General features: G+C 41.2%; 2 protein-coding genes across 2 annotated transcripts; both read right to left on the bottom strand.

Annotated features, from left to right (window-relative positions):
* Window positions 1–388: 388 nt before the first annotated feature.
* Window positions 389–3,221, bottom strand: LOC148098331 (uncharacterized). The gene has a single exon (XM_087829733.1). It carries the CDS (start codon window positions 2,915–2,917, stop codon window positions 1,121–1,123), a length of 1,797 nt encoding a protein of 598 aa, XP_087685859.1. The 5' UTR covers window positions 2,918–3,221; the 3' UTR covers window positions 389–1,120.
* Window positions 3,222–17,542: 14,321 nt separating this feature from the next.
* LOC118454798 (ICOS ligand-like) lies at window positions 17,543–27,086 on the bottom strand. The gene is made up of 9 exons (XM_087852937.1): window positions 26,507–27,086; window positions 25,770–26,077; window positions 24,325–24,663; window positions 23,867–24,160; window positions 21,553–21,663; window positions 20,133–20,174; window positions 19,978–20,028; window positions 19,591–19,646; window positions 17,543–17,824 (listed from the first exon to the last, which is right to left on the bottom strand). The coding sequence occupies exons 2-9, from the start codon at window positions 25,804–25,806 to the stop codon at window positions 17,543–17,545; spliced, it is 1,212 nt and encodes a 403-aa protein (XP_087709063.1). The 5' UTR covers window positions 25,807–26,077; window positions 26,507–27,086.
* Window positions 27,087–27,373: the final 287 nt, after the last annotated feature.

Genomic DNA, 27,373 nt, shown 5'->3' with positions numbered 1-27,373 from the left:
TCGTTCTGGGATTTGGATACAACGAATAAAGTATGAATATTATACACAAAAATACACTATTACTCATTTCTTGTTTTTATAATTAAGAAGAATTATTCTTGAATGAAGACACTGATCCGACACATGTCAAATTTAGTGAATTATGTTTATTGTGTCCCCCCCCATCTCTCTACCCTGTGTTTTAAAAAGTGAACACAGGGTAGGGAGATGATGGTGGTGGTCAGAGAGCCCGGTGGCGCCAGTGTCCGGCAGCCTCGCCTCTGTCAGTGCGCCCCAGGGCAGCTGTGGCTACAATGTAGCTTGCCATTGCCAGTGTGTGAATGTGTGTGTGAATGTGTGTGTGAATGACTGAATGTAGTGTAAAGTGCTTTGGGGTCCTTAGGGACTGAGTAAAGCAGTATACAAATGCAGGCCATTTACCATGATGGAGGAAATGAAAAGGGGTGGGGGGTAAAGGAAAGGTAGAATGGTAAATGGCCTGCATTTTATAGCGCTTTACTCAGTCACTAAGGACCCCAAAGCGCTTTACACTACATTCAGTCATTCACACACACATTCACACACTGGCAATAGCAAGCTACATTGTAGCCACAGCTGCCCTGGGGCGCACTGACAGAGGCGAGGCTGCCGGACACTGGCGCCACCGGGCCCTCTGACCACCACCATTAGGCCAACATGGGGTTAGTATCTTGCCCAAGGATATTTGGCATGCAGTCAGGAGGCAGCGTGGGATCGAACCACCAACCTTCTGATTAGTGGCTGACCTGCTCTGCCACCTGAGCTACAGCCACCCCAGAGAAACCCCCAACAATCCCCTCTGAGCAAGCACTAGGCGACAGTGGGGAGGAAAAACTGCCTTTAAACAGGCAGAAACCTCCGGCAGAACCAGGCTCAGGAGGGGCAGTCAACTGCCGGGACTGGTTGGGGGGTGAAGGTGAAAAAAGAAAAGGGATGAAGAAGGGAGGGGAGAAAGTAATTGATGGAGAGGTGTTTGGAGAGAAGGGGACAGAGGGCAGAGGAGAGCTGAAAATTTAGATGGAATACAGGAATTGTGTGAATTGTGTATCGATCTTGAAAGACTGGATCATTTCTTTCTTTCAAGATTAAAAAAAGTTGGTGACTAAGTATTTGGTCTGAATGGCTTGGCGATGGCTCTGCCCAGTGCGCAAAAGAACCTGACAATGGCAAAACGCTTCGCTTTTGGTTTTCCCAGACGATCTTTTAAACTAGCCAAAATGCATTTTGCAGTTTCACTTTCTTGTAATTCCATTGAAACTATAACACGTTCTACAAAGCCCATGGTGTTGCAGAGGTCTTTCAGAAGTTTTTTGTCAATAGTTTTAAAAGTTTTGGGTGTAATATAAATCTCTTCATCCTCCAGTTCTGCCCATACATAGTCCAAGAGCCAAGTGAGGATGTGACTTGGGTCTTGATATGTGCACGGCACGTTTGCCTCTTTAAAGGTTGTAGAGATGAGCTTGTGCAGGATGAGCTGAAGCTTTGCTTTTTTTTCTGCTTTTCTGGCTTTACAATAAAACTCTGCCACTGGGCTGGGTTTTATATTTTCTGTGGTAACTGATGGCAGTGATAACATGTGTTCCTCCTTATCTAATAGAGCCAGTATGACTCTTTGGCTATGGCTCTCTGCCTGGATATTTAACCACCATCTGTATAGTCCCAAGAAGCGCCTTGCTATAGCTCGCAGATCAATATGCAGAATATTCTGTCTTTCTGCCGTGACGACTTGCTCTGGGACAATTTCAGGTCCCGTGCCTTCCGAGGTATATTGGTGCAGAATATCTGTAAGTAATTCTGTAGACACCACTAATTTACCCTGTGAAAGGATTTCCTTGTTTGTAATTACAGAGTTGACATCTTCAACCAGTTTCTGCACTGACTCACTGCTTTTAGCAGCGGGTGTGCTGTGGCATCTGCTCCACAGTTGTATGGCAGTGCGAAGAATCATTACTTTTGCAAAACGTTTTGCAAAGAATGATTTAATCTTATCGGCAGCTTTTTTCAATGACTGCAGAATCTTCTCTTTGATTTGTGCAAGACTCCAAGAACCACAGGGCCCTTCTGAAATATCTTCAATCACTGAATTAGCAAGACTGGATATAAAACTCTCATTCTCTTCAGCAATATCAGATAGAAGGGGTCTATATTTGGCAAGTTTAATCAGTTCCTCGTCAATAATCTCACTGAGTTCACTGACAGCCTCCTGGATAGTTGAATGCACAATTTTAGAGGTTTCAGTCTTTAAGCTGTCCTTGTGGCCAGTTACATGCATTTCTTGTTCTTTGCCTACAACTTTCTCTAGAACATTCTCTAGGTCTACTTTAATGTCCAGACGTTCTACCTGTGTAGAACTATGTGGTTCTTCGTCTGGACTTGTTGTCCGCCTTTTAAATGAGGGCATACAGTTTACTTTAGAACAAAACCCTCTGATCATTTGGACGGCAGAATTAACCATTTTCTCCAGTTTTTTTGGAGGAATAATGCGCTGCCTTATCCTTTCCTTCCCAGCTGACTCGCTGTCAGCAGACTGAACACTCCATACAACCTCTTTTACCATAAGATCAGTTAGTTCCACAGAGCTGCTTGTATGGTCTCCGTCCTTGACTTGCAGAACATCTGCAAAGGCCTGAGAAAAGCTGTCAGTAAATACGGGTGACAGACCCTCCTCTGTCGCTGGAATGTTTGCTTTTTTACATGCACGTACGATTTGATCACGTGCTATTTCTATTAAGTCCACAATAAACTCGGCCAGGAGAATTTTTGTGGCAAAATCAGGATTTCCTGATATTAGTGAATTCCACTGTTTACATGTTATCTGATCGAAAAATGACTGGATAACAGGGCGGACGATTTCCACTGTCACTTGCTTAATTTCTGTACTATTAGTATTTTCAAGCATGCTGGCTATTTTTATTTGGACTATTATGGGTTATTTTGACTTATCGTATCAGTAACCTTCTGAAATGTATTTCGTTTTTTTCTTCCTCGCTAAACGTGAGTTAAGTTATGTTGCGCTTTTGCTACAGAAATGGAGCTATGTTAGTCCAATTTAAGAACTTTTGAGACGCTGGGGGCGGGGCCAAATACAAAGGATCAAAGGAAGCCGTTACCGCCCATAGCAACCGTTGCTATATGACGAAACCTTTGATTTCTTTTTGTCGTTGAAACAGCAGCTGAAAAACAACAAGTCACGGCGGACGGCGTATTTTAACCCTGTGTTTATCCCATTAACTGTAGAAAAGTTTCTACAGTCAATGGTCTGCACGCTTGTAGTACGCGCACTACGCATACTACGTACGGTGCGTACTACAAGTACGAGAAGTGCGGAAGTGAGAGGCCTGTGAAATGGGACGGTCTAGCCTCCGTCGCGCTGTTCAGGTTGCCTAGCAACCATGATACTAACCGCGAGAAACGTTATATTCAGCTTTGTTTGACAGAAATGAAGGAGAAAAAATGTTTTGTTGATCATTCATTTTTGTCATGACATCACTTTGATTAGTTGAGTATCTGAGGCTGAGACCAAGGGACTGTAAAACATGATTGTTGGGCTTCATTTCTGTATTGAACAATCATTTCAAGAGTAGTTAGTAAATAACAATTAGCTCTTGTTGTTCATGAGACTAAAGTCATCTCACTGTGGTAATGTAAATATAATATGGCCAATATCATAGTATTGTCAGATTATTATGATATATATATATATATATATATATATATATATATATATATATATATATATATATATATATATATATATATATATATATATATATATATATATATATATATAGGGGAGACCGGGGATAGTTGTAACATTTTTGACATTTCTGTGTGTAAATTGGAGCTCTTTTAAGGTAGTGGATTCAAAATGTAATGTAAAGTATTTACATGTCTCGGCTATTAAATAGTGCAGCTATTTTCTCTGCAGCACAATTACCCATTGCATGGTATGGTCTCAAACACAAAGAGTGAAATGTTACAATTAACCCCATAGTCTGGGTTAGTTGTAACATATCCTGGGGTGAAATGTAACACAATGAAATAAGGGTACAAACAAAACATTAACATGTAATCTTTGTTTATTCAACACATGAATGCACTTAGAGCCATTTATGTAGCTATGTGTGTGTGTGGCAGAATGCAGAAATCTAGCTTTTGAACATATGCCAACCCCCCAAAAAAGACAAATTATGGAATTTTCTGCAACTGAATATTTCATTAATTTTGGTTGGTCTTCCTTGAGTTTGGCCTCATTGGCTCAGTGGGCATTATAAACTACAACTCTTGCACCAATTTTGAACATAACAATGAAGCTGAAAAAATGTAGTTGTTCACCAGCATCGCAATTCCATTACTTTTCATCATGGCTTACCTTGGTGTGGTTTGCAAAGTGCTTCAGAAAGATGAGGAAATCTGTTTCTTGCACCCATCCGGATTTATTTCCACAACCAATACTTCCTACTGGTCCATCTCTGACACAGTGGTCTGCATAATGTATGTGTGGGAACACAAACAGTGGAGGAATTGTGTTGCCAATGGCATTAACCGCATATACAAAAGCGACCAGTGAACCTCTCTGCTGATGTCGTTGCCCCAACTTGTTTAATATAAGTTAAAGTAATAGTTTGGTAAGTTGTAACATCTGCATTATTGTTACAACTAACCCAGACTGTTGCTGTTACAACTGACCCAGACTCCTACAGCCATGAACTAGCTAACATTACAGCCAACGGCTAAAACATTAGCACTAAAGACCCAAACAGAATATATCCCCATAGACATGCAAATAACATAATTTAAGTTTGATGAGTTTAACTGCAAAGCATTTAATGCTATTAGAAATTGAAATAAAGTAGAAAAACTTACTTTTTGGCATACAAATTACTTTTTTTCGTGTTAAATTGTCTGTGTTTGACAGAATGTGCTGATTTTTCACATGTGATAGCAGAACTGAATTGGGCATGTACAGGATGAGTAACATCATTTGAAACTTAGCCCTGATTGGAGAAATTGGAAGTGTTACAACTGACCCACGTTACAACTATCCCCGGTCTCCCCTATATATATATATATATATATATATATATATACACACACGTATATATATAGAGAGAGAGGCTTTAAAACCAAGTTAACGCTGAAAGTACAAACATCAGTAATGTCACATAACTTTGCAGACATGTGGCCAACAGCAATGTTTTAATGTTCTTCGTTAATCTTCGTTATTAAACATTCGCACATAAATAAGTGACGTCATATTCAGTACTTACTTTTGACAGTTCACTCTTCGGGTGCTCCCTTCTGCCGTATTTTGCGGCAAAATTATCCACACCCATCGCCCGCGCTATGAATTGTGGGATATATGGGACCACGAAGCGTGCACCGGACCACGCTTGATATTTGGGGAAATCGACGGAGCATTTGGAGTATGCATTTTATTTTATTTTATTTTTTTTATTTTATTTTTTTTATTTGCACAGAAATGTACAACAATTATGGCAATCTCTACAAAGATTCTATTTTTCCAACATGAAATAGTATCAGAACAGGCTGAATTCCAGCATATAGAAGATCGATAATGAACAGGAAGTACAAACAACAACAAATAAATAAATAAAACCAAACCCCAAAAAGAATCAAAGCAAACAAACAAAACAAAACAAAGAAAAAAAAATAAAGAAAAAATAAAGAAAAAAAAAGACATTATACCTTAGGGGTTTTCTAGCAGATCTAGTTCAATAATCATATGATTCAGAACCAGAGCTTGTTTTTTGTCCATAAATTTAACAGATGAGAGGAAGAGGCAGAGTTCTTTGTGAAAACTAAAAAAGGACGGCTTTGTTTTCAGAAAACGACATTTGTGAATGAAGAATTTCCCCATAATAATTATTACATTTAAAACATTTTCAAGCTTCTTTTCTTTTCTTAGAGAACCAAAAATAAGATCATTTTTAGAAAATTCAAGTAAGTTTGGAATCTTTGGAAAGAGCCAGTAGTGCACATCGTTCTACAGGGCTTTACAGAATATACAATCATAAAATAAATGTTCTGTTGATTCAATATCCCCATCACAAAAGAGCAAGAATTATTATCAATAGCAAAGCGACGTCTGAGAAATTCTTTGGAAGGGTAAATACCAGAGAGTATTTTGTAGTGGACCTCCTTAGCTTTGGGAGGAATGGGAAGTTTTAGGTAATTTTTTCTGATCTCTTTCTTTTGATCACTGGAGAACAGATGTGAGATGGAATTTGGATTGGATCTATAAGGGAAAAAAACATTAGTAAATAATTCCCTAATTTGGGAGTTTTTCAGACTGTTAGCTGTAATGTTATGCCCATTTACCAAGAGTTCAGGGAGGTCAGGGGATCTATAGACAGGGTTTTGAAAAAGATTATATGCTGTACATAGAATGTTTTGAGGGATAGCCTTAGTAATTTTTTGAAATTCTTTGTTATTTATTTGCAGATTATAATTGGTGGTGAAATCTTCTAATAAAATTTTACCTCTATCATTTAACAAATGCATCACTGACCAGATGCCCTTATCGTACCATTTTTTTTATAAAGATTGATTTGTTTCCAATGTTTATGTAGCGACAGTTCCATAGGGGAGTGTTGTGTGGGCTGTAGTTATGTTTGTATATTAATTTCCAGTATAATAAAACTTGCTGGTGAAAGGAAGAGAGCTTTATGGGGAGTTTTTTTTATGTCAAAATCACATCTAAGTAAAAGATTAATTCCGCCTAGATCTGAGAATATTTTGCATGGAATGTGAAACCAAAGACTCTTTTGACTTCTTAAAAATGACCTAAGCCAATTTATTTTTAGGGTGCCATTTAAGCTGTCAAATTCAATAGCTTGCAAACCTCCATCTTTAAAATTTTTGATTAAATTACCTTGCCTAATATAGTGGGCTTTGCGTTTCCAAATAAAATCAAAGTTTATGGTTCTTGGTTATATACATACCCAAATATTTGACAGTGGATTTAACAGGAATATTAAAAGTGTTAGAAATAGTACAATCATTTAAGGGTAAGATCTCACATTTGTTTAAATTTAGATTTAACCCTGAAGCTTTTGTGAAAGTTTCAATAATCTGCAGAATTTTGGGGATTTCATTCAGGTTATTTAGGAAAATAGTTGTATCATCGGCTAACTGGCTGATAGAGAGATCTTTACCCAGGATATGGAGTATGCATTTGAAGTACACTTCGAATTGGGACAACCGTCGTCGCGTGGTGGTGACGTAATCGCACTTAAAATGCGTACTTCAAGCGTGCAGACCCTGAATTGGGACACAGCCAATGGTTTATCCCAGGTATGTCCACATGTACACGGGTATTTTTGAAAACTGAGATTTTCCGTTTTCGTTTTAAAAAATAATCCCGTCTACACGTAAAGGCAGAAATGAAGGAAAATGCTGCTAGGAACATGCCAAAGCAGCAGGTGGCGCTATATTCCTAACCGTGTAGAAATGTTGGCCAATCAGAAGTCTAGAAGCCTCGGTGGGAAATAGTAAACAAAGCTGGGGCATAGAAGCAGAACCGAGTCGTATGTGTGGAGGGACAGTAACTGTGTGTGTATATGTAAGCATTTAAACACTGCAGAGAGAACAATTAACAGTAACAGTATTGTAGAAATTCATTTCACCGAAACAATAACGTGGCGCACACTGTGACGTCAAAAAGGCGCACATCTTTGACGCTGTGTTTTCTCCGTTTTTCTCGTCCACACGTAAATGCATAAAAACGGAGTTTTTAGAAATCTCCGTTTTCAGTGACCGAAAACGCCGTTTACGTGTGGACGAAAGGTGCAAACGCATAGAAAAATCTGCGTTTTCAAAAATACCCGGGTACGTGTGGACGTAGCCCCAGTCACCACAGTATTTCTGATTTCGCGCCATTACCCCGATTCATAGCGGAAGCCGGTTTTTTACTTCCGCATGCGCTGTTGTTGACAGTTGCGTGGTTACACCTTCACTGTTGATAAAGATTTCTCTCACTGCAGTTTCTTTTACCTGGAGTAAATGGCAACACATCGAATGTGGATACACAGTAGAGATGTTTTAAAAAGCAGCGAGGACAGTTCAGTTGCAGTGCCTCACCCGTCACTTCTCAGGACACCGACCGTGTACTGCTTTTTTTTAGTGTAAACTTCCTCATTATGTTAAATCTTGAGTATTGACAGTGAGAAAAAACTAGTAATGTTTGTTACAGGTGCAGAACGCTGCGATCAGTGGAAAGACAGGGCTTGCGTGTACAGACGAGCAGCGCAGGTGGAATGCAGGGACAGCAAAGAACCTTGAACCTAAACGTCTAAGCCAGATAAACTTCAGACATCATAGGGCAGAGCAGCAGTACGATGTGAACTCCCGGACTGCAGTGACACAATCTCTCCCTAACACACCATATCACCTTACACATCAAGACTTTATTAACAGTGTTAGCAAAGCACCAGTGAAGTCACTTTTCCTCCTCAAGAACACTTTAATTGGAAAGTCTTACAATGCCTCGCCATCTGCAGGTCCTCACCGCAACAGTAAAGTTGATGAGCAATTTTTTCAGCCACACCAAGCACACAGTTACAAACTAAGCTGTAATCCATGCAGGGCATTCTACCAGGCATACATTCAAGTTTCTGAAGAGCAAGCAGAACAATTACAAGAAGAAACAAAAGAGCAAAGTGCATCTGATTTGTGGCACAACTGCAGGACAACTGCAGACTTACAGCAAGCTCCGCTAAAAAAGTTCTAGTACGTGCCACCACAAAAAATGACACATTTTTATCTGAGCACATGTACCCTTCCTTTCGTGGGAATTATGAAACAAACTATGGTAAAGAAAATGAAGTTAGAGCTTGTCATCAGCTGAAAGAACAGGGTATGAACATCCTTCACATGGGTAGTGTTATCAGCATCCAGGAGCCATGGCTCTCTGCGAGTCTTGACGGGATCATTGACTCAGATGTGCTTCTAGAAATAAAATGTCCTGTGCCAACTTATCCTTCACTCTCGGAGCAGCTTACCCAGAAATGCAGCGATATCAAACTGGTAGATGGAGAACTGCAGCTGCAGAAAACTGGCAGCAGAGGCTATTAAATGCAAGTGCAACTTACAATGTTTTGCACAGGGCTCAAGACTGCCACACTTGTGATCTGGACACCTACTGAGCAGGTTTCATTTACAGTGCAATATGATGAAGCATTTGTAAAGGAACAAGTAAAGCGCTTGAGAGGGTTTTACTTCTCATATGAGTATGCAGCAGGACGGTTTCAGTTAAATGAGAGATACTTGAAGATAATGGGCAAGGTTGAATGCATGTTACAACTATAAATGGGACAGTCAGACACCAACGTGTCTGCAGTTTGGTCTCTGTCTTGTGAATGAAAGGAGACATTCAATATGAAATCTGTTAAATATTTCAATACAACTAAAATGTACATAGTTGTAACATATGGTGGGAAATGAATGACAAACTGACAACATTAAATGTTGTGAATAGTTCTGTATTTCTGTAATCTTCCAACGCAAAAAAATGTCAAGAATGCACAATTATTGTAGATTTGAGAAAAACTGTTTTTTCCATTTAAGAAATTTATCACATTGTGGTTTAATAAAAAAGTAATTGTTCAATTAATTGCAATTGTTATATATATACACACACACATACACACACACACACACACACGCACACATACACACACACACATATATACACATACACACACATATATATATACACACATATATATATATACACACAGATATATATATACACACGTTTTGTTTTGTTTTTTATTTCATTGATTAGCATTCAAATATCTCAGTGAAGACAGAATAAATATTACCACAAAGCAAGAAAGCATGAGACAAGGCTAATCAAAAGGTATTGGCTGAAGCATTTGCTTATTACGCCAACCCTTTTAACAAAAGATCTTTTTGCATGCAGCTCCTGTACACAGGGCTCGAAGCAAAGAATAAAACAAAGCAAAAACAAAACAAACAAACAAACAAACAAACAAAAAACTTTCCACCTTAGATAAGTAACTACATCAAAGCAAAAGAATCAAGAGTTTGTTTGTTTTTTTGGGGTTTTTTGCTCTTTTCATTCTTGATATATATATTTTTCTAATACTCTATTTTTAAACATGTTTTTAAACAAGGAAAATGAACTACACCTTTTTAAATCACTGTCATAACTATTCCACAGGTTAACTCCTCTAACAGAAACACATCTCTGCTTTATATTTGTCCTTATCTTGTTTTTTTTTTTAAGAAATCTGTTCCCCTTAAGTCATATTGACTCTCTCTGACTTTGAACAGCTTCTGAGTACTGGGGCAAAGCAAGCTATTTTGTGCTTTATACATTATCTGTGCCATTTTATATTCAACTAAATCATAAAATTTCAGGGTATTCAGATTAATAAACAAAATGTTAGTTGGTTCTATATAGTTTGATTGGTTTATAATTCTTATAGCTCTTTTTTGTAACTTGAAAACAGGAAGAGTATTTGTTTTATATGCATTACCCCATATCTCCAGACAATAAGTCATATATGGAAGCAACAGAGTACAATAAAGTGTGTATAATGATTTTTTGTTCAGGACATGCTTTGTTTTATAGAGAATAGCAATGGTTTTTGACATTTTTGTTTTCTCATGGTTTATATGAGACTTCCAACTTCATCAATTATCACTCCAAGAAATTTATTTTCGTACACTCTTTCAATTTCAATTCCATTAACCCTGATTTTAGATACATTTTTCATTTGTCTAGTGCCAAAAATAATCAATTTTGTTTTCTTTATATTTAATGATAACTTATTTACATCAAACCAGTTTTTTAATATATTTAACTCCTTTTCCGCTGTAGTCAGAAGCTGTTCTAGGTTTTTACCTGAGCAATACAGAGTGGTATCATCAGCAAACAATACACATTTTAACAGTTTGGAAATGCTACATATGCAGTGTTGGGGAGTAACGGAATACATGTACCGCCGTTACGTATTTAAAATACAAAATATGAGTAACTGTATTCTGTTACAGTTACCGTTTAAAAAGGTGGTATTTAGAATACAGTTACTTTGTTGAAATAAATGGATTACACGGCGGTACTTCCCTGTTTCATATTGTGGCGGGTCAGGACTGTTTGGGTTTTGTTTGACAGCTACGTTCTGTTGTTCCAGGTGGCAGCGTTACGGTTGCCATGGTTACAGGGTGACGCTCTCTCTCTGCGTGTTTCCTGGGTGAGAGAGGCCTTTGTTGTTGTTGTGCTAAGCTAATAGGCAGAATGCTACAGGTATAGCTCTAAAGAATGTAGCATCATAGGCAGTGTAGTCCGTGCTGCAGGGAGAATGGACTGCCATACACGTTATGTGTCTGTGAGCGAGGGAGGGAGAAAAAGGAAAAGTACGAGCTGTCATCGAGCAAAAACGGGAGCTGGAAGCATGTAAATATAATAATAACCACTGCAGCCAAGAAGAGTGCCTGACGAGCCCAGTTGTAAGTAAGCTATTAAGACTCGACTGTACACCGTGTTCGTGTTTTCCTCCAAAAACAATAAGTTCCGTTGGAGCAGCCTTTCAACGCCTCTCTCTGTCTCTGGCTAGCAAAGTGACCCAGACAACAAAGTAAAGCTAGTTTTCGGCTACAGCCGACACAGAACCCACCGTATTAGCCAGAGGTCCCTTTACTACGGTTCAGAGCCGCGGACCTTCAGTAACAGTAATAAATCACAGCAATAGTACATTCACGTAGTTGTAAACAGCATGATAATATATTAAGTAATCCAAAGTATTCAGAATATGTTACTCTCATTGAGTGACGTAACGGAATACGTTACAGAATACATTTTGGGGCATGTATTCTGTATTCTGTAATGGAATACATTTTAAAAGTAACCTTCCCAACACTGTACATATGTCATTTATATATAATATGAATAATTTAGGGCCCAGCACAGAGCCCTGAGGAACACCACAAGTTACCTTCAACTGCTTAGATTTTACATTATTGAATTCGACATATTGATATCTGTCATCCAGGTAACTTTTCATCCACTTGTATGCTAACCCTCTTATGCCATATCTCTCTAGTTTATTCATTAATATAGAATGATCAATCGTATCAAACGCCTTTTTTAAGTCTATAAAAACACCAACAGTATATTCCTTATTATCTATAGCATTAGATATCCCTTCTACAAGTTCCATCACTGCCATCGAAGTGGACCTTTTCACTCTAAAGCCATATTGGTTATCACTTAGGAGATTATGCTTCTCAATATATTTATCAAGTCTATTAACAAATAACTTTTCTAAAATTTTTGAGAACTGTGGGAGCAGTGATATTGGCCTGTAATTGGTAAACTGACATCTCTCTCCGTTTTTATGGATTGGAATAACTTTTGCTATTTTCATTTGTGAGGGAAATACACCAGTTTGAAAGGACAGATTACAAATGTATGCAAAAGGTTGCACTATATATTCTATAATACTTTTAACTAATATCATGTCAATACCAAAACAGTCAGTGGACTTTTTATTTTTAAATGTCTTCACAATGTTAATTATTTCTCTATGAGTTGCAGCACCAATAAACATGGAGGACACATTCTGAGTAATATGTGTATTTACGTCGTTATTATTTCTTGACTCTGGAATTTCTTTTGCTAAATTAAAGCCAACATTTACAAAGAAATCATTAAATTCATTTGCAATGTTTTATCAAGCACAATATCTTTATCTTTTTTAAAATAATCTGGATAATTCTTATTTTCTGAGCCCTTTTTGATTATACTATTTAATAACCTCCATGTTTCTTGTGTGTTACTTCTACTTTGCTCCAATAATTTGTGGTAATATTCTTTCTTACTTGTTCTTATAATATTTACTAATCTATTTTTATATAACTTGTACTTTATTTTACACACACACACACACACACATATATATATATATATATATATATATATATATATATATATATATATATATATATATATAAATGTGTGAGAGAAAGAATGTGAATGTTTAGGCTTTTATGATTAGGTGGGGGCCACTAGAGGCTATAAGAGTTTGATCAATGCTCCACCATTTTGAGATCTGATGCTGTCTGCTGTATGGTGTCCATCTCCCACGCGTGTGTTCATTAAATCATCGTTTGACTTGACCCGGCCGGACCAGTGTTGTTATTTTGGTTTTCCTCTTGTATCCATCCCCAATATTTGAATCCGTGACATGATCTTTGTCTTACCTCCTGATGGAGATGTCTCTATGCAGTAGAGGGTTAAGTCAAAATTTGCCAGGTATGAATAATTACGGGCTCGTCTGCATACACATGAACATAAACAATACTGATCACACCATCGGGTTTCATTTTCTCCGTCTCCTGCTGCAGACAAAGAGATAATGACTGCTGTATCTTTGTAATGTTCGTTCTGATGCTTTTCTTGATCTTCGCATCACTCTGAGTGTGTCGGTGCTCCCTGTGGCCTCTAAAGCACCTGAGCCAACTGTCACAACTGTTCAGAAACACCTGCAGCTCCTTCCTGACAGAACCTGGTTGATGCAGGTACGAGGCCCCCGTGCAGCAGCAGTAAACACGTGTCTGCAATGCTGGAAATAAAACTGAGCTCATTCTTGAAAACAGAGCTGGAATAAACAAGGAGTGCATTGGAAGAAAGAGAGGGAGGGCGATATCCTGCTATTATATTGGTCCATAGTTTCCACTGATTGTTGTTTTATTGTAAGAGATGAGTAAAGTGAGTGTGAGACGTCGCAGCTCTTTGTGGCGAGTACTCATCACAGGAAGGTTTGATAGCTGAAGCGAGCACGAGCATCTTACTCACATCTGAAACTAGAGCCTGATGTAATATAAATAATCCTGCAAAGGTCAAGAGTTCATCTTTCCTTCCTGTTATATTCAAAGCCCTTTAACCTTTGACCTCTGCTAGATGCCCCCTGGTTCATACTGTAGCTTAGTGTTTGTGGCTGATAAAGTGCAGATATTCTCCCACTGGTGGAAAAGATCACAGCAGTTCAGTTTAAGACTGTTTTAGCTTCAGTGAGAGTCATCGTCAAACAAGAAGAACGTTTCTGTGTAGAAAATAACTGATTTTCCTTTTACTTAACTAAAAATGATAATCCTGCTTAAATAGCTTAATAGTGCACAGGTTCTATGCACAGGCATTCATATTTCAGGGGTAATTGTGCCCCCTTCTATGGCCATCATATATAGGGTATATGGATGGAGCGGGCCTGGGGGCCAGCACGTAAATGTGAACCCAAACGCAGATTCAGACGCAGACAGCAGGAATCAATCTTAACTAGGCTTCATTTACAGACCCAAGAGAAACACAGTACACGGGAGAAATGTGTGTGGACGTGGAGCTCAAACGTGGGTCTCTGAAACAGCACGAGAAAGTTCAGGAGGGGCACTGCAGAGACCTGAGGACATGTGACAGACTGGATTAAATGAACACGAACAAATAAACCACAAGAAGCAAAGGTGGTGTATTACTAACACAGGTATGCAGATGAAGAGATGAAGAATAGTTGTGGTCTTCAATACTGCTATGTGATTATCCAGGATCACACACAGGTGAACATGACAGGTGTGTTGATGTGGGCTCCACTGAGGTGGAACTCACACAGCCAGTCACCGGGACCATGACAACATATGTTGGTCCTCCGCCAGCTGCTGATTTCCTGTTTATGTAAATGATCTACATTCTCCATAATCATCACTGTGTTCCCAGCCCAGAGAGACTGACTGACCTGGCAACAGTGGGAAGGAAAAACTCCCTTTTAACAGGAAGAAACAGGACAGGACGAAGACACCCTGTGGAAGAGAGCCAGAGGTTAATAATAACTATTAAATGCAGAGAGGTGAGTGAAGAGGAAACACCCAGTGCATCATGGGAATCCCCCGACAGCCTACGTCTATTGCAGCATAACTAAGGGAGGATTCAGGGTCACCTGGTCCAGCCCTAACTATATGCTTTAGCAAAAAGGAAAGTTTGAAGCCTAATCTTAAAAGTAGAGATAGTGTCTGTCTCCTGAATCCAAACTGGAAGCTGGTTCCACAGAAGAGGGGCCTGAAAACTGAAGGCTCTCCCTCCCAGGAAGCCAATGAAGGGAATCCAATAAGGAGAAATTTTCAGCGTCACTCTGAGACAGGATGTTTCTAGTTTTAGAGATGTTGCACAAATGTAAGAAAGCAGTCCTACATTTTTGTTTAGTATGTGAATTGAAGGACATGTCCTGGTCAAAAAACAGAAATCAGGGCAACAGTTCTCGTTTTTCTGATATGAAGTATCCGCTTTCTGTAACCTCATGACGCAAATCCTGACTCACAGTGAAGAAGAGGAAGCAGCACAGCCACTTCTATGGTCACAACATTAGCTTGTATTTCAGAATCTGAAACCTCTGACAGCCATGAACCATTTCCTGTGTTGTTGTGCTGTGCTGTGCACAGGTGCCATGTGGTGTTGTCATGTCTTGTGTATGTTCAATCTGAGGAAACAGAGTGTTTCCCACTCATCAACAGCAACAAGGTAACACAAGTAAACACCTTCATGACCTCAAGCTGAAGCACATTTTGTATCTGCAGCAGGACAATGATCCAAGTCCGACTCTGAGTGGCTTTAGAAAAACAAAATGAAGACTTTGGAGTGGCCTTCAGGTCACTTCCTGTGTGTTTGCTTTCAGGTGTTTCTGACTGCGTCGACGGTTTCTAATAATTCGCATTCACAGCACAGCTATGGGAATGTTAAATGCCGCCTGTGCAGTAGTGATGTTCCTGATGTACCAGTTATTTCATTCTAACTTTCAGAATACTAAATAAACCACTTCTGCTCTCAATATTGAATCTGATGTTTGAGGCTACAGTTTGTCCGAACAGATAAAAGCTTTAATCATATTTCAGAGCCATTTGAAAATGATCCCAGCAAATATTTCAGTGTTCAATAACCGTCTGTAATCAGTCCAGTGGCAGCTCAGAAGTAGTTTAGAATGAAAGCTGAAGCAGCGCGTCTCCTCCCTCACCTCTGTAATGGTAATTATCTGTTTAGCAATTAGAATAAAACTAAATAAAAAAATAACATTTTCTCAATTAAAAAAAAACAAAAGGGCAGCACGGTGGTTAGCACTGTTGCCGCACAGCAAGAAGGTCCTGAGTTCAATTCCACCATCAGGCCGGGGTCTTTCTGTTTGCGTGAGTTCCCTCCGGGTACTCCGGCTTCCTCCCACAGTACAAAGACATGCAGCTTGTGGGATAGATTAATTGGATAATCCAAATTGCCACTAGGTGTGAATGTGAGTGCAAATGGTTGTCTGTCCCTGCGACAGACTGGCGACCTGTCCAGGGTGTACCCCGCCTCTCGCCCTATGACAGCTGGGATAGGCTGCAGCGCCCCCGTGACCCTGAAAAGGACAAGCGGAAGCGAATGAATGGATGGATGGGAAAAAATTTAAAAAGGGGTCACCTTGAGGGTCACTCAGTCCCACAGATGTCCAGGTTTAAATTCCCCTGAGCTGATTGGAGCTGATCGTCCTCACATGTTAGGGATTCCTGACTTTATCGTACTGACATCACCACAGGAAGGACATACGTGCTGTCAGGTGTGTCACCATGACACAAATAAGATATAATTTAGAAGTAACTGAAAGTAATATTTATAACTTTTAATCCCAGTCTGTGCTGAACAGCAGATTAATTGATTCTTTACAGTAATCTGATCGTCACTTTGTGTTAACACAGTTAATATAAATATACATACAGAGGACGCATGCACATTTATTACTGTACATTTCTTTACAACAGTCACACGGACTCTTCAGAAGAACCGAGGTCATGATGTCATCTGTAATCCATAACCAGGAGTGAGGAGACGCTCTCGGGCTCCAGACGAGGTTCAGTGGAAACGCCGTGAGTGTTCGGTGCTTTTGTGACCACTAGCTGCCCGTTGTGTTGCTGTTGTGGTGGTGATGACTGTAAGTGTGTTAGGTCGTGGACACGTGCAGAGCAGAGAGAGTCGACACGCCGGAGAGCAGGTGTGACAGGCCTTTGTGTTTACAGTGAAGTCTCCCTGAAATGTGATGTTTGCAGCTGGAAGCATCATTAAAGGAGGTTCTGCTGGTTGTGTGTCTGCAGCTAACACAAACTCAACATGTTCTTTAAATATCCTGTTAAACTCTCCTTTAGTTTTAGGATGAAATGAGGCTCCAAAGTGAACCAACGCATATGTAGCACCAGTTATCCAAAATCCTGTGAAATTCCAACAAGTATGGAATAACCAGAGGTGGCAAAAGTACATTTAAAGAATACTCCAGTAAAAGCTGAAGTACTGATTCAACCTCTTTACTCAAGTAAAAACATACCGGCTCTGAAATGTAACATAAGAAATAAAAAATAGCTCCGCTGGTTTGATGCAAAGGGAACTGAACCTTGTGTCTATATTAATGTAAACAGAAAAATTAGTACATTCGGGGGTTTTGTGGCACTGGGGGGTGGGGGGAGCCTAACATCAGTTGTAAGGGCTCAGCGTGGGGAAAGTGCTTTGGCGTAACCGCAGCCGGGGGTGCGCCTCGTCTCCTCGCCTCGTCTCCTCGCCTCGTCTCCTCGCCTCCTCGCCTCGCCTCATCTTCTCGCTTCGTCTCTTCGCCTCGTCTCCTCGCCTCGTCTCCTCGCCTCTTCTCCTCGCCTCGTCTCCTCGCCTCTTCTCCTCACCTCGCCTCCTCACCTCGCCTCGTCTCCTCGCCTCGTCTCCTCTCCCCTTTCTCCTTTCTCTTTTCCGTCCCCCGGTCTCCTACATTGTGGTTGTACAAACTCAAAATTTAAAAAATAAATAAAAACCTTTAATAGATTCCGACTCGTGGACCATTATAAGAAAGGCTGTAATGGTCCAGTTGGGAAAATAACTCTGACAGTTCTGATCGTTACGCTGTTGGACTGATTCAAAAACACGAGGACTGACATGTAAGCTTTAAATGAGCACCCGAAGCTCTCTCCTTCCTTTCTCATCTTTCTCCATCTCTGAGTGGAGTTAGTTTCGTTTCTCTGTGAGTTGGACCTTTAGCTGTCAGACACACTGACAGCATAGAAACAGTTTGTTTGTTAAGCTGATGCATCTGAAATTACCTACAAAAACGTTGCTTCCTTTCTGCTCCCTGGTCAGTATTACTGCTTCAGAGGATCAGTGAGCACAGCATATGAACATCTGACCACATGGATCATGCATAAATTGTCCTGTTGCCTCTTTCACCCCTCTGTCCCTAAATTTCCAGTGTTCCATGTTTGTCAGTGTGTTACTGTACCAGCTGTGTGTCGAATGCACACAAATTAAAATGTATAAATAAATATATAAAAGATGAAGTAAAGGAGTAAAACTGTTGTGAACATGTTCATAGCAACACTCCATTTACATGCTGCTGAATCATCGTCATCATCATTAGTCATCACTGCTCCTCATTCTCACACAGCAAAGATGGATTCAGCCTCCTATAATCTGTATTTACAGCATACAGCAGATGTCAGCTAACATCTAAAACAGCATTAAGTTATGAAATTCTGGATTGTAGACTCTTAAAGTTCACAATCTTTAAATAAAGTGACAAACAAGAAAACAGTGCAGCTGATCGGACCCTGTTCAGCTGGAAAACAGTAAAGACGCAAAATCCTTGTTTTGTTGCTTGAGGAAAGCTGAGCTCAGTCAGTCACAGCAGCTTCACCGGCGCACAGTTGATCGTTTCATCGTTCTTGGCGTCTTGAGGCAAAAGCAGAGCTCAAACAGAACATTTTCGGTCATTTTGATGTTCACACAGTGGTGACAGCACCGCCCGCTCTCTGCATCGTTCATTGGTTTTACTGTAGGTTTCACTGAGTCAGCCTGGAGAAGAACTCGTTGGCACTAAGAAAGAGCCAATAACAGGTCGTTTTAAACTGAACTGTGCAAATAAAAAGGTTTAAACTCTTCAGGAAACGACTCTGCCGACGCCTCTGGTGTGTCGGCCGCACAGCCGTCGTCTTGCTCGCAGCGTGTGTGAGTGCAGTCGAACAATAAACCCATCCTCAGTTTAGTCTGTGTTTGCGTGCACGCTGCCTCCGCCTTGCTCGGCACCACCTGCAGGGCGGTGCTCCTGGTTTTCCAAAAGAAAAGCAGACAAAACATTTTTTTCAGAAACGATCCAACAGCGATTTCTCGACTGTGAAACAGATGAATGCAGGTTTTAATCCTCTTCACCAGAGTGTGTGCAGCACAGTTAGAGCTGTAAGTATCTGGACATCAAATACTTCTCATTTTTCTATTCAGTGTCTGTTCACCATCACAGTGGACTCAAACAGTTAAGGTGTGACCAAAGTGCTAAAATTACATTTTTATTCATATTTCTACAGACTGTCAATGTCTGCTACCTCGGTGCACCACAGACACGAACACTACCTGCTCCATCTAGAAGGTTTTGGTCCTCGTTGTCTCGATGTGCATCGTCTGTGGAAACAGCACATCAGAGTGTAGCTGCTAAGTGTGTCAGTCATCTTATCTCATTGTGTTTGTGAGTGAGCCAAAGTCCAAACCTTCATCCTGTGGAACTCGTCGTCTCTGCTCCCTTCATTTGCTGCCTCTTGAGATTCTAACAAAATCAAAGAAACAATGGTTGACAAACATTAAAGAACTGTGACACTGTGACATGTGACACGCTGTCTTTGGATGTGAGAGCTCCGAGACTCTCATGCTGCAGGATCACTCTTTGCATGACTACCAGAGTCCCTTTGAGCTGATTTCAGGGGTTAGGGTTCCTTCTCTCCATGACGAGTTTCATTTTGAAATATAGCCGTCTGCACAGTGTTGGTAACACCATCATGGTCTCTACCATATATTTCCAAATATGTCACCATTTCCCAGGCGTTCCAGATGTTGAACCTCTGCTGTGAGAGCACCAGGACCGCCTCCCCCCTTCTTACCTTCTTGGAGCTCCATTTGTTGGTCTGCATGGTTTTCACCTCCTGGCTGATCTACACCAGAAACAAAGCAAAGCTCTTCAGTCAAGAATCAACTGTGGAGCTGTGACCCTCCAATCGTGTCATCATAGATCTTTTTGACCTCACTGCAGAATTACCTCCATTAAGTTGTCCGTTGGATTCATAGCCAGATTTGCAGCCTAAAAGCAAAAGCAGAGGGAAAAAGTTAGGAGCAGGAAACACTAAATAACTGAAGTGCTGTAAGAAAAATATTGTTTCATTTGGAAAGTCAAATATGAATGTGGGAAAAAACAGCCAAATCCTGACTGGTTCACCAAAGATCTGATAGATAGAGGTTAAGCTCGAATCTAATTCAGTTACGGTCACTGTCACTTCCTGTTTTATTTTGTAATCCTGGATATGTTATGCGTCTGTGTCTTGACTAACAGTCTTGTTAGTAACAGCGTCTCTTCCCAGAAATCACAGACCAGGAACCTGCACCAGTTGTGCTAACAGCTGGTGCAGGTTCCTGGTTCCTCCAATCACTCACTCTGCAGCTCTACAGACTGCTGACCTTTCACTCCTGTAACACGACCTGTTAGGACTTGCTGAGCTTTGACTTCTGGCAGTTAACAAAGTTTGGAGGTTGCTTTACTTCCGTGTAAACTTCCTGGATAGAATACAAAAATCTGTTTAAACAGAAACAGCAGCTACCTCTCAGTGTACTGATGCTTTACTATGATCATTTTAAGAATGGGCAGCAGGTGCCTGTACTGGTCTGCTGTGGTAAAGAGAGAGCTGAGCATGAAACCAAAGCTATTGGTTTAGTGGTCGATCTACGTTCCTACCCTGACGTTTGCCCTGAACTGAAATGATCTTCCCCGAGGAGTCGTTACTCTCCCACACTGGGGTAGCTAAATGTCCTCTGATGGATCACCGCAACAATCGGGGCCGACTTAATGAATCCTCTCTGACAAAACGTTTCTTCTGCTTCATACACTGTGTAACTGTGACAGCAGTGTTACTTATGTAGCTATGGCTGAGTCTATGACCACACAACAATACAGCCATAGCTAAAGTACGACTGTAAAGACGACTCGGTTTACAGGTTAATAATAACGTTGTGTTGCTGTGCTGTGTGACACGTTTGTCTCATTTAAAACGTGTGTTTGTGGACAGCCTGTGTGACTTTACAGACGGATGAACGTTCGCTCTCTTTATGAAACAGCTAAGTGCTCCGTAGGCGGGGTCAAAGCGGTGGCTCTGACCCCGCCCACTTTAACATCACAAAAAGATGAAGTGAACACAGCAGTATGCTCCTGCTGATCGCTCAAGCATGTCTGCATGTGACCCGAAGAGGTCATCGATGAAGACACGACGCTGACAAAGTGCAAAGATTCTCCATCACAGCTCTGAAGACCTGAATCCAAAAGCCTAACAGGGTCTATGACTGTTCATCCTTTTGACTGATTATTGCTGTCACTGATTTATTGATCAGTGTTTGAACAATTCATTTTCAACATTACATCATATGTTTACTGTAAATGTTAAAAGAACATAACTCAATGTTTTACTTACGTTTCTTGTAGCAGATGCATGTGCCTACTGCTAATCCTGCTATTACTAGTAATACTATTAAGCCAGAAACTAGACTTATGGATGAGTGCACTCCTAGATTTGTGTCTGGACCTGTGAAGAATATGACAGAACAACAGAAATGAGCTGGGCTGCTTTACCAACAACTGTAATTATTATTCAGGTTACCTTAAAATCCAGGTTAGGCTACATGAATATTTTCTCTTATTAATGAAATTCTATAAGTGACAGTGGTGTCCCCGAAATGATGTGGGCTTCATAGATAATTGGCAAACTTTCTGAAGGAAACCTGGTCTTGTTAGGAGAGACGGCATCCATCCCACTTTGGATGGAGCAGCTCTCATTTCTAGAAATATGGACAAATTTATTAAACCCCCCAAAATATGACTATCCAGAGTTGGGACCAGGAAGCAGAGTTGCAGTCTTACACGCCTCTCTGCAGCTTGTCACGGTCTGCCGGGGCAAGCCGTGTGGTAATTATTTAGGACCCGGAAGCGGCAGCTCTGGTGCAGGTGAGTATTTATTTACAAAAGAAAATACAACAGAAATGGCACGGGTGAAGCTGTAACAGAAAACCTAAACTGGGCAAACTAACAAAACAAACCAGAACAAAGATGCAGGGAGGTCCGGGGAAATATACACAGAGAGATGGGTGGAGAGACGCAGGGAGACCGAGGGGAAACAACACAGACGAACCAGCAACGACTAAGACAGAAGACACGACTTAAAAACACTCAGAGAACACAGGGAGATTACACGCAGGTGGGGGACACAGCTGGGAGTGATAAACGAGACGAGACTAGGGAGGCAAACTGAAAACACTCACATAAGACGCAGACCTTCACAATAAAACAGGAAACACACACACGCAAAGACACAGACTAGGAAACGTGGACTTAACACAGGAATAGATGGCAGAACAGAATACACTAAACAGGAGGAACAACAGAACCAAAATCACTAATAGAAAACACAAAACGCTGGGTCAAAAGGACCCAGGATCATGACACAGCTTTTCTCCTCCTGCTACCCCCCCCCAAAAAACCCAGCCCCACAGAGACTGTGTCAGCTCCCAAACAGACAAAAAACAAACTAAAACCCAGCAACAAACAACTTAAACATAAACAATTACAAAGAAAGAACAATACAGTATCCACATCTGAACCACAGAGTAAAACAGTGAAATGTGGATTATTAAATATTAGGTCTCTCTCCTCCAAGTCTCTGTTAGTACATGACTTAATAATTGATCAACAAATTGATTTACTCTGCCTTACAGAAACCTGGTTGCAGCAGGATGATTATGTTTGTTTAAATTAATCAACACCCCCGAGTCATTCTAACTACCAGAAATCTCGAAGCACAGGCCGAGGGGGAGGTGTGGCAGCAATTTTTCACACCAGCCTATTAATCAACCAAAGACCCAGACAGGCTTTTAATTCATTTGAAAGCCTGATGCTTAGCCTCGTCCCCCCCAGCTGTAAAACTCAGAAACCAGTCTTGTTATCATCTATCGTCCACCTGGGCCTTATACAGAGTTTCTGTCTGATTTGTCAGACTTTATATCTGATTTAGTGCTCAGCTCGTCTGTAATAACACCACCACTCATTCACCTATAAGTATGTCAAAGATGGCTCCGCCCCTCCCTGAGCCTGGTTCTACTGGAGGTTTCTTCCTGTTAAAAGGGAGTTTTTCCTTCCCACTGTCGCCAAAGTGCTTGCTCATTGTGGGGTCATTGTTGGGTTTTTCTCTGTATGTATTATTGAAGGGTCGACCTTACAATATAAAGCACCCTGAGGCGACTGTTGTTGTGATTTGGCGCTGTATAAATAAAATTGAAGTTGAAATCTGAAGGACAGCCATGTAACACTGTCAGGACAGTGATGGCAGTATCGGTGTCATCTCTGTCATAATGTTCATCAAACATTCACTGCAGGATGATCCAGCAAGGTCTTGGAGGATTTACAGGATTTCGACTCAGTGGAGTGTTTGCTGACTCAGAAAGTCCCTGATTTTTATTGGCTTTTAATGATTTTTATTGGCTTTTAATGATTTTTAATGGCTTATTGCTTCATTTTAAAAATATTCCCCAGATTCTACCTGAAACTGTGTGAACATCCATCGGGGGACGGATGTACAACAGAAACATATCAGCAGCGTCCCTTCAACACTGATTAGGCTCAAACAAGCACTGAGTTGAACAAAATAGTGCTAATGTTACAACATTATCTAGCCCCGCCTCCACTAGCACTCCCACTCTGGCAGATACTGGGGTTTGCTGATGTGCTGCACTCACCAGCACCATCTCTGTCCATCTTTGTGGTGGTGTTGATGCTTTGGTTGGAGCGAGGGTTGGTGATGCGGCAGGTCACAGACACCAGCTCCTTCACACTGACGGAGCTCCTCACAGTGAAGGTTCCATCCTTTGCGTCCCTCTCGTGGGTCGGTTTGTATTCATGCAGGTCCACATATTCACCACTGGTCGTGTTTTGACCTGACCATGACACGCTGGATTCAGGGTATCCTCCACGTGCTGTGCAGGTCGCAGTGTCTGCTGTGTCAATGGTCAGGTTTATATCTCTGTAGGGAGCTGTGACAGAGGTGAACACTGTTTACACACCACACACATTCAGAGCACATCAGCACAAACACTTCATGCCAGAAACAAGAACATCGTAGTCAGAGCTGTATGAAAAGTCTCAGGGAGCCCGTGGAGACGTATTCGATCTGAAAGTAAGAAGATATCTTCCTTACCTGAAACCTGCAGTATTGAGTTGCAGAGGCGCTCATGTCTGTCTTTGAAGGAAGCCATGACCCAGAACGACTTCTGGTCGTCTGCAGCTGTAACACTGTGAAGTTTAATGGAGATGTTCCCCGATCCAAACTCAGAAGCAAAGACTGTAACTCTGTTCCTGTAGACTTCAGATGTTGTTTGTTTACACGTTCGTTCACAATGAATCAAAATGTTTTCAGTCCCGTCCTCCTGCCAGTAAAACCACTTTGGCCTTGTTGGAACTGGGAGTTTACAGGGAACCAGCACAGAGCCTCCAACAGCGGCACCGAGGAGCTCCGCTCGCTGAGCCGAGATGAGGGCTGGAAAAAGAAACACAAACACATCAGTAATGATGTAATCATGACACCAGTGATGTAACGCACAGTTTAAGAAAACCAGCCAAACTGTAAACAGACAGGCACTGACAGGACCAACTTCAAGTTTGTTTTTCTCTATTTAAAGATTTTATTTTAAAAACAGAAATCTGATTGGTTCTTTGTGCCTCATAAACCTTTTTCCTTCTGGCTGGAGTGCAGTCTCTCACACTAGTGGCTAATTTGGGTCATTAACTTTCCCAAATGACTATCAGTTGTTTTGGATTCTCTGTATTCTTTGTGTTACTGTCCAGTCTTTACCTTATAATATAAAGCACCCCGAGGCTGTTTTTGTTGCTAAATAAATAAATTGAATTAAACTAAGTGAAACGTAATTTAATGTTAAAAATCTCCAGTGAGATGAGATGGATCTGTTGGGTTATTGTGGTATTATTAGCTCTAAATGCTCCTTCATCCCTAAAATCAAAGAAACAAACTGAAGGTTAAAAACAGCAGAGTGTCATAAACAAGAGGATTTACAAGGTTAGGCAGAGTTAGCAGGTAGTTAGCTGGTTTCTATTGAGAGTTTAGTCGGCTCGAGAATGATTGTTTACCAGAGGGTTTAAATATTTGTTGTCTGGGGCACCTCGAGCTGCAGAGGCCAAGAATGATGACTGAAGAGCTTTAGGGGCTTTGTGTCTGTTCATTAAATAAGAGCCTCACACAAAGCAGGAGACACTTGGACACTCAGTCGATACATCAGCACTTAACATGCAGACAGAGCCTCAGCTGTGTGCTGTAAACTCCATTTAGCTTACACTTGAAGCCGATAAGGCTGGAATGCATTTACTTGGATTTAGTATGGATGCAGTACACTTAAAGCCAGGACATGGGAAATCATAGAGCTGTACTGGCTGTATGATTGAAAGATGGCTCATGAAAGAAAGACAAATGGAGTAGATGGTCTTTAATAACTTTGGGTTTGTTACTCCTTAAATAAATATAAAAAGTACAAATTACAAATCGAGCCCAAACATGCATATTTCTGGGGATATTTGAGCATCATGTAGCAGCAAATCCTCCACCAGGAGTAAAGCCCAAACATATCTTACCACCGAGCAGTCCGACCACGAGGCCTGCAGTTAACATGTCTGCCTGTAAAACAAAGGTAAAACATGCTGTGGTCACATATCTATTATTGCGTGTAAACACACTGTTTCATCTTCCTCATGAAGTCTGGCTGGGCTCCAGCAGGTGTTACTGGAAATGTAATGAGCCCACATTGTATTTAGATTAGTGACAAGATCACAGTAATAAAGTGATATAATCCCAGTACTTTGTGTTTAAACAGTGTTTAGCACACACTCACAGGATTAGATGGTGTCAGGCTCACAGACAGCAGCTGTTCCACCTCTGCATGCTGTAAGCAAATAACAATAACAGCTACAGAGTCAAACATCCTGGAGAGCAGCTTTCTGTTCCCCCAACAGGAAGTCTGAGTGACTCAAAGTTGAAGGAACAAACAGAATTGAGCTTTCTGTGAAGGATCCACACAGTGAGGAGAGCCCACAGAGCATCATAGAGCATCACGGAGTGAAATTCTGGGATTGTGGTACTTTGCAAATGTGTGCTCTTTGCATGCAGCTGCTAACCAGCTATACAAATATCTTTAGCAGTCAAACCCCAGGTGTATTACAGGCATCGCGGCGCAGGACGCAGGACGGTGCACAGTCATAAAAGCTTAGGACACGCGTGACAGCTGGAGCTGTTCTCCCAGCTAAGTAAGAGCCAAATATTTCTTTCATCGCCAATAAACGCGTATCTGATGCCAGGAAGCCTACAGACTCACCTGAATCAGAGTCTGTGACAGGAGACCGGGCTGCTCCTCTCACGGCCGCGGTGAAGAGTGGCTCCCGTTATCCGCACGTCCTCCCTTACAAACAACCTCGACTTCCCTCTTCTCACTCTCAGCCACGCGCACGTGCACGTTTTCTCCTTCTGCATTGCTTCCTTTCTGGTGATCACCTCAAAGCAAAAATAATCGTGATAATAAACTGTCATGCTGCATTCTGAAGAAAAGAAGAACTGGGCGTACTACAGCAGCACTGCAGCTGGTTCAGCTGGAGATTCGGAGGCTTACCGCCATGCAGTGGACATATCCTGAGGCTTTCGCAAAAGACACTCGTGGGGCAAAACACTTACAAGCTAATGTGTGGGTCACATGTGGATCGACTGTTGAGTAAAATGCCTCCAGCCTAGTAGCGGTTTTTGATATGGGCGATATGGGTGATTGCTCACGGCGGCATCGTGGTGGGGGCATCATCACAGGCATCGGCAAAAAAAGTTGCTCGTACTCATTCTGCCCAGACATCATGACAGCGCATTTTGGGGATGGCATTGGTACCCAATGGCGGTCCTAGCCTGTTTGGCGCCCTGGTCGAACACTGCCTCTGCCCCCCCCCCCCCACACACACACACATATAAAACATATTAAGGATTGTACATTAACATAAAACTGTTCAGTCAAACAAGAAGCTGGACTTAGCGACCTGCTCAGACTCGTCATCACAGAATACATGAGAACGAGCTCGTCCTAACAGCAGTCACTGACAGGTGAGACCTTTACTAACACCTCTTGAAAGTTTTGAATGATGATAATGTTTCAGGAGAAAAAAACCTGCGTAATTCCCATTTTACAAAGCTTGTAGTCCAGCCT

This window comes from Neolamprologus brichardi, chromosome 16 (genome assembly GCF_056152115.1).
Source record: "Neolamprologus brichardi isolate AB-2024 chromosome 16, ASM5615211v1, whole genome shotgun sequence".
Lineage (NCBI taxonomy): Eukaryota > Metazoa > Chordata > Actinopteri > Cichliformes > Cichlidae > Neolamprologus > Neolamprologus brichardi.
Note: the sequence above shows the minus strand (reverse complement) of the source record. Positions and strands in the feature narration are given on the sequence as shown.

Excerpts from the sequence above, each read along its gene's own strand:
- LOC118454798 (XM_087852937.1), bottom strand. The coding sequence starts at position 25,806 with ATGTTAACTGCAGGCCTCGTGGTCGGACTGCTCGGTG. Across the intron at positions 20,175-21,552 it reads ATGCATCTGCTACAAGAAAC|GCTGCAAATCTGGCTATGAA; the intron begins GTAAGTAAAACA and ends TTTTGCTTTTAG. Across the intron at positions 17,825-19,590 it reads ACGAGTTCCACAGGATGAAG|GAGACCGGGGGACGGAAAAG; the intron begins GTTTGGACTTTG and ends ACCACAATGTAG.
- LOC148098331 (XM_087829733.1), bottom strand. The coding sequence starts at position 2,917 with ATGCTTGAAAATACTAATAGTACAGAAATTAAGCAAGTGACAGTGGAA.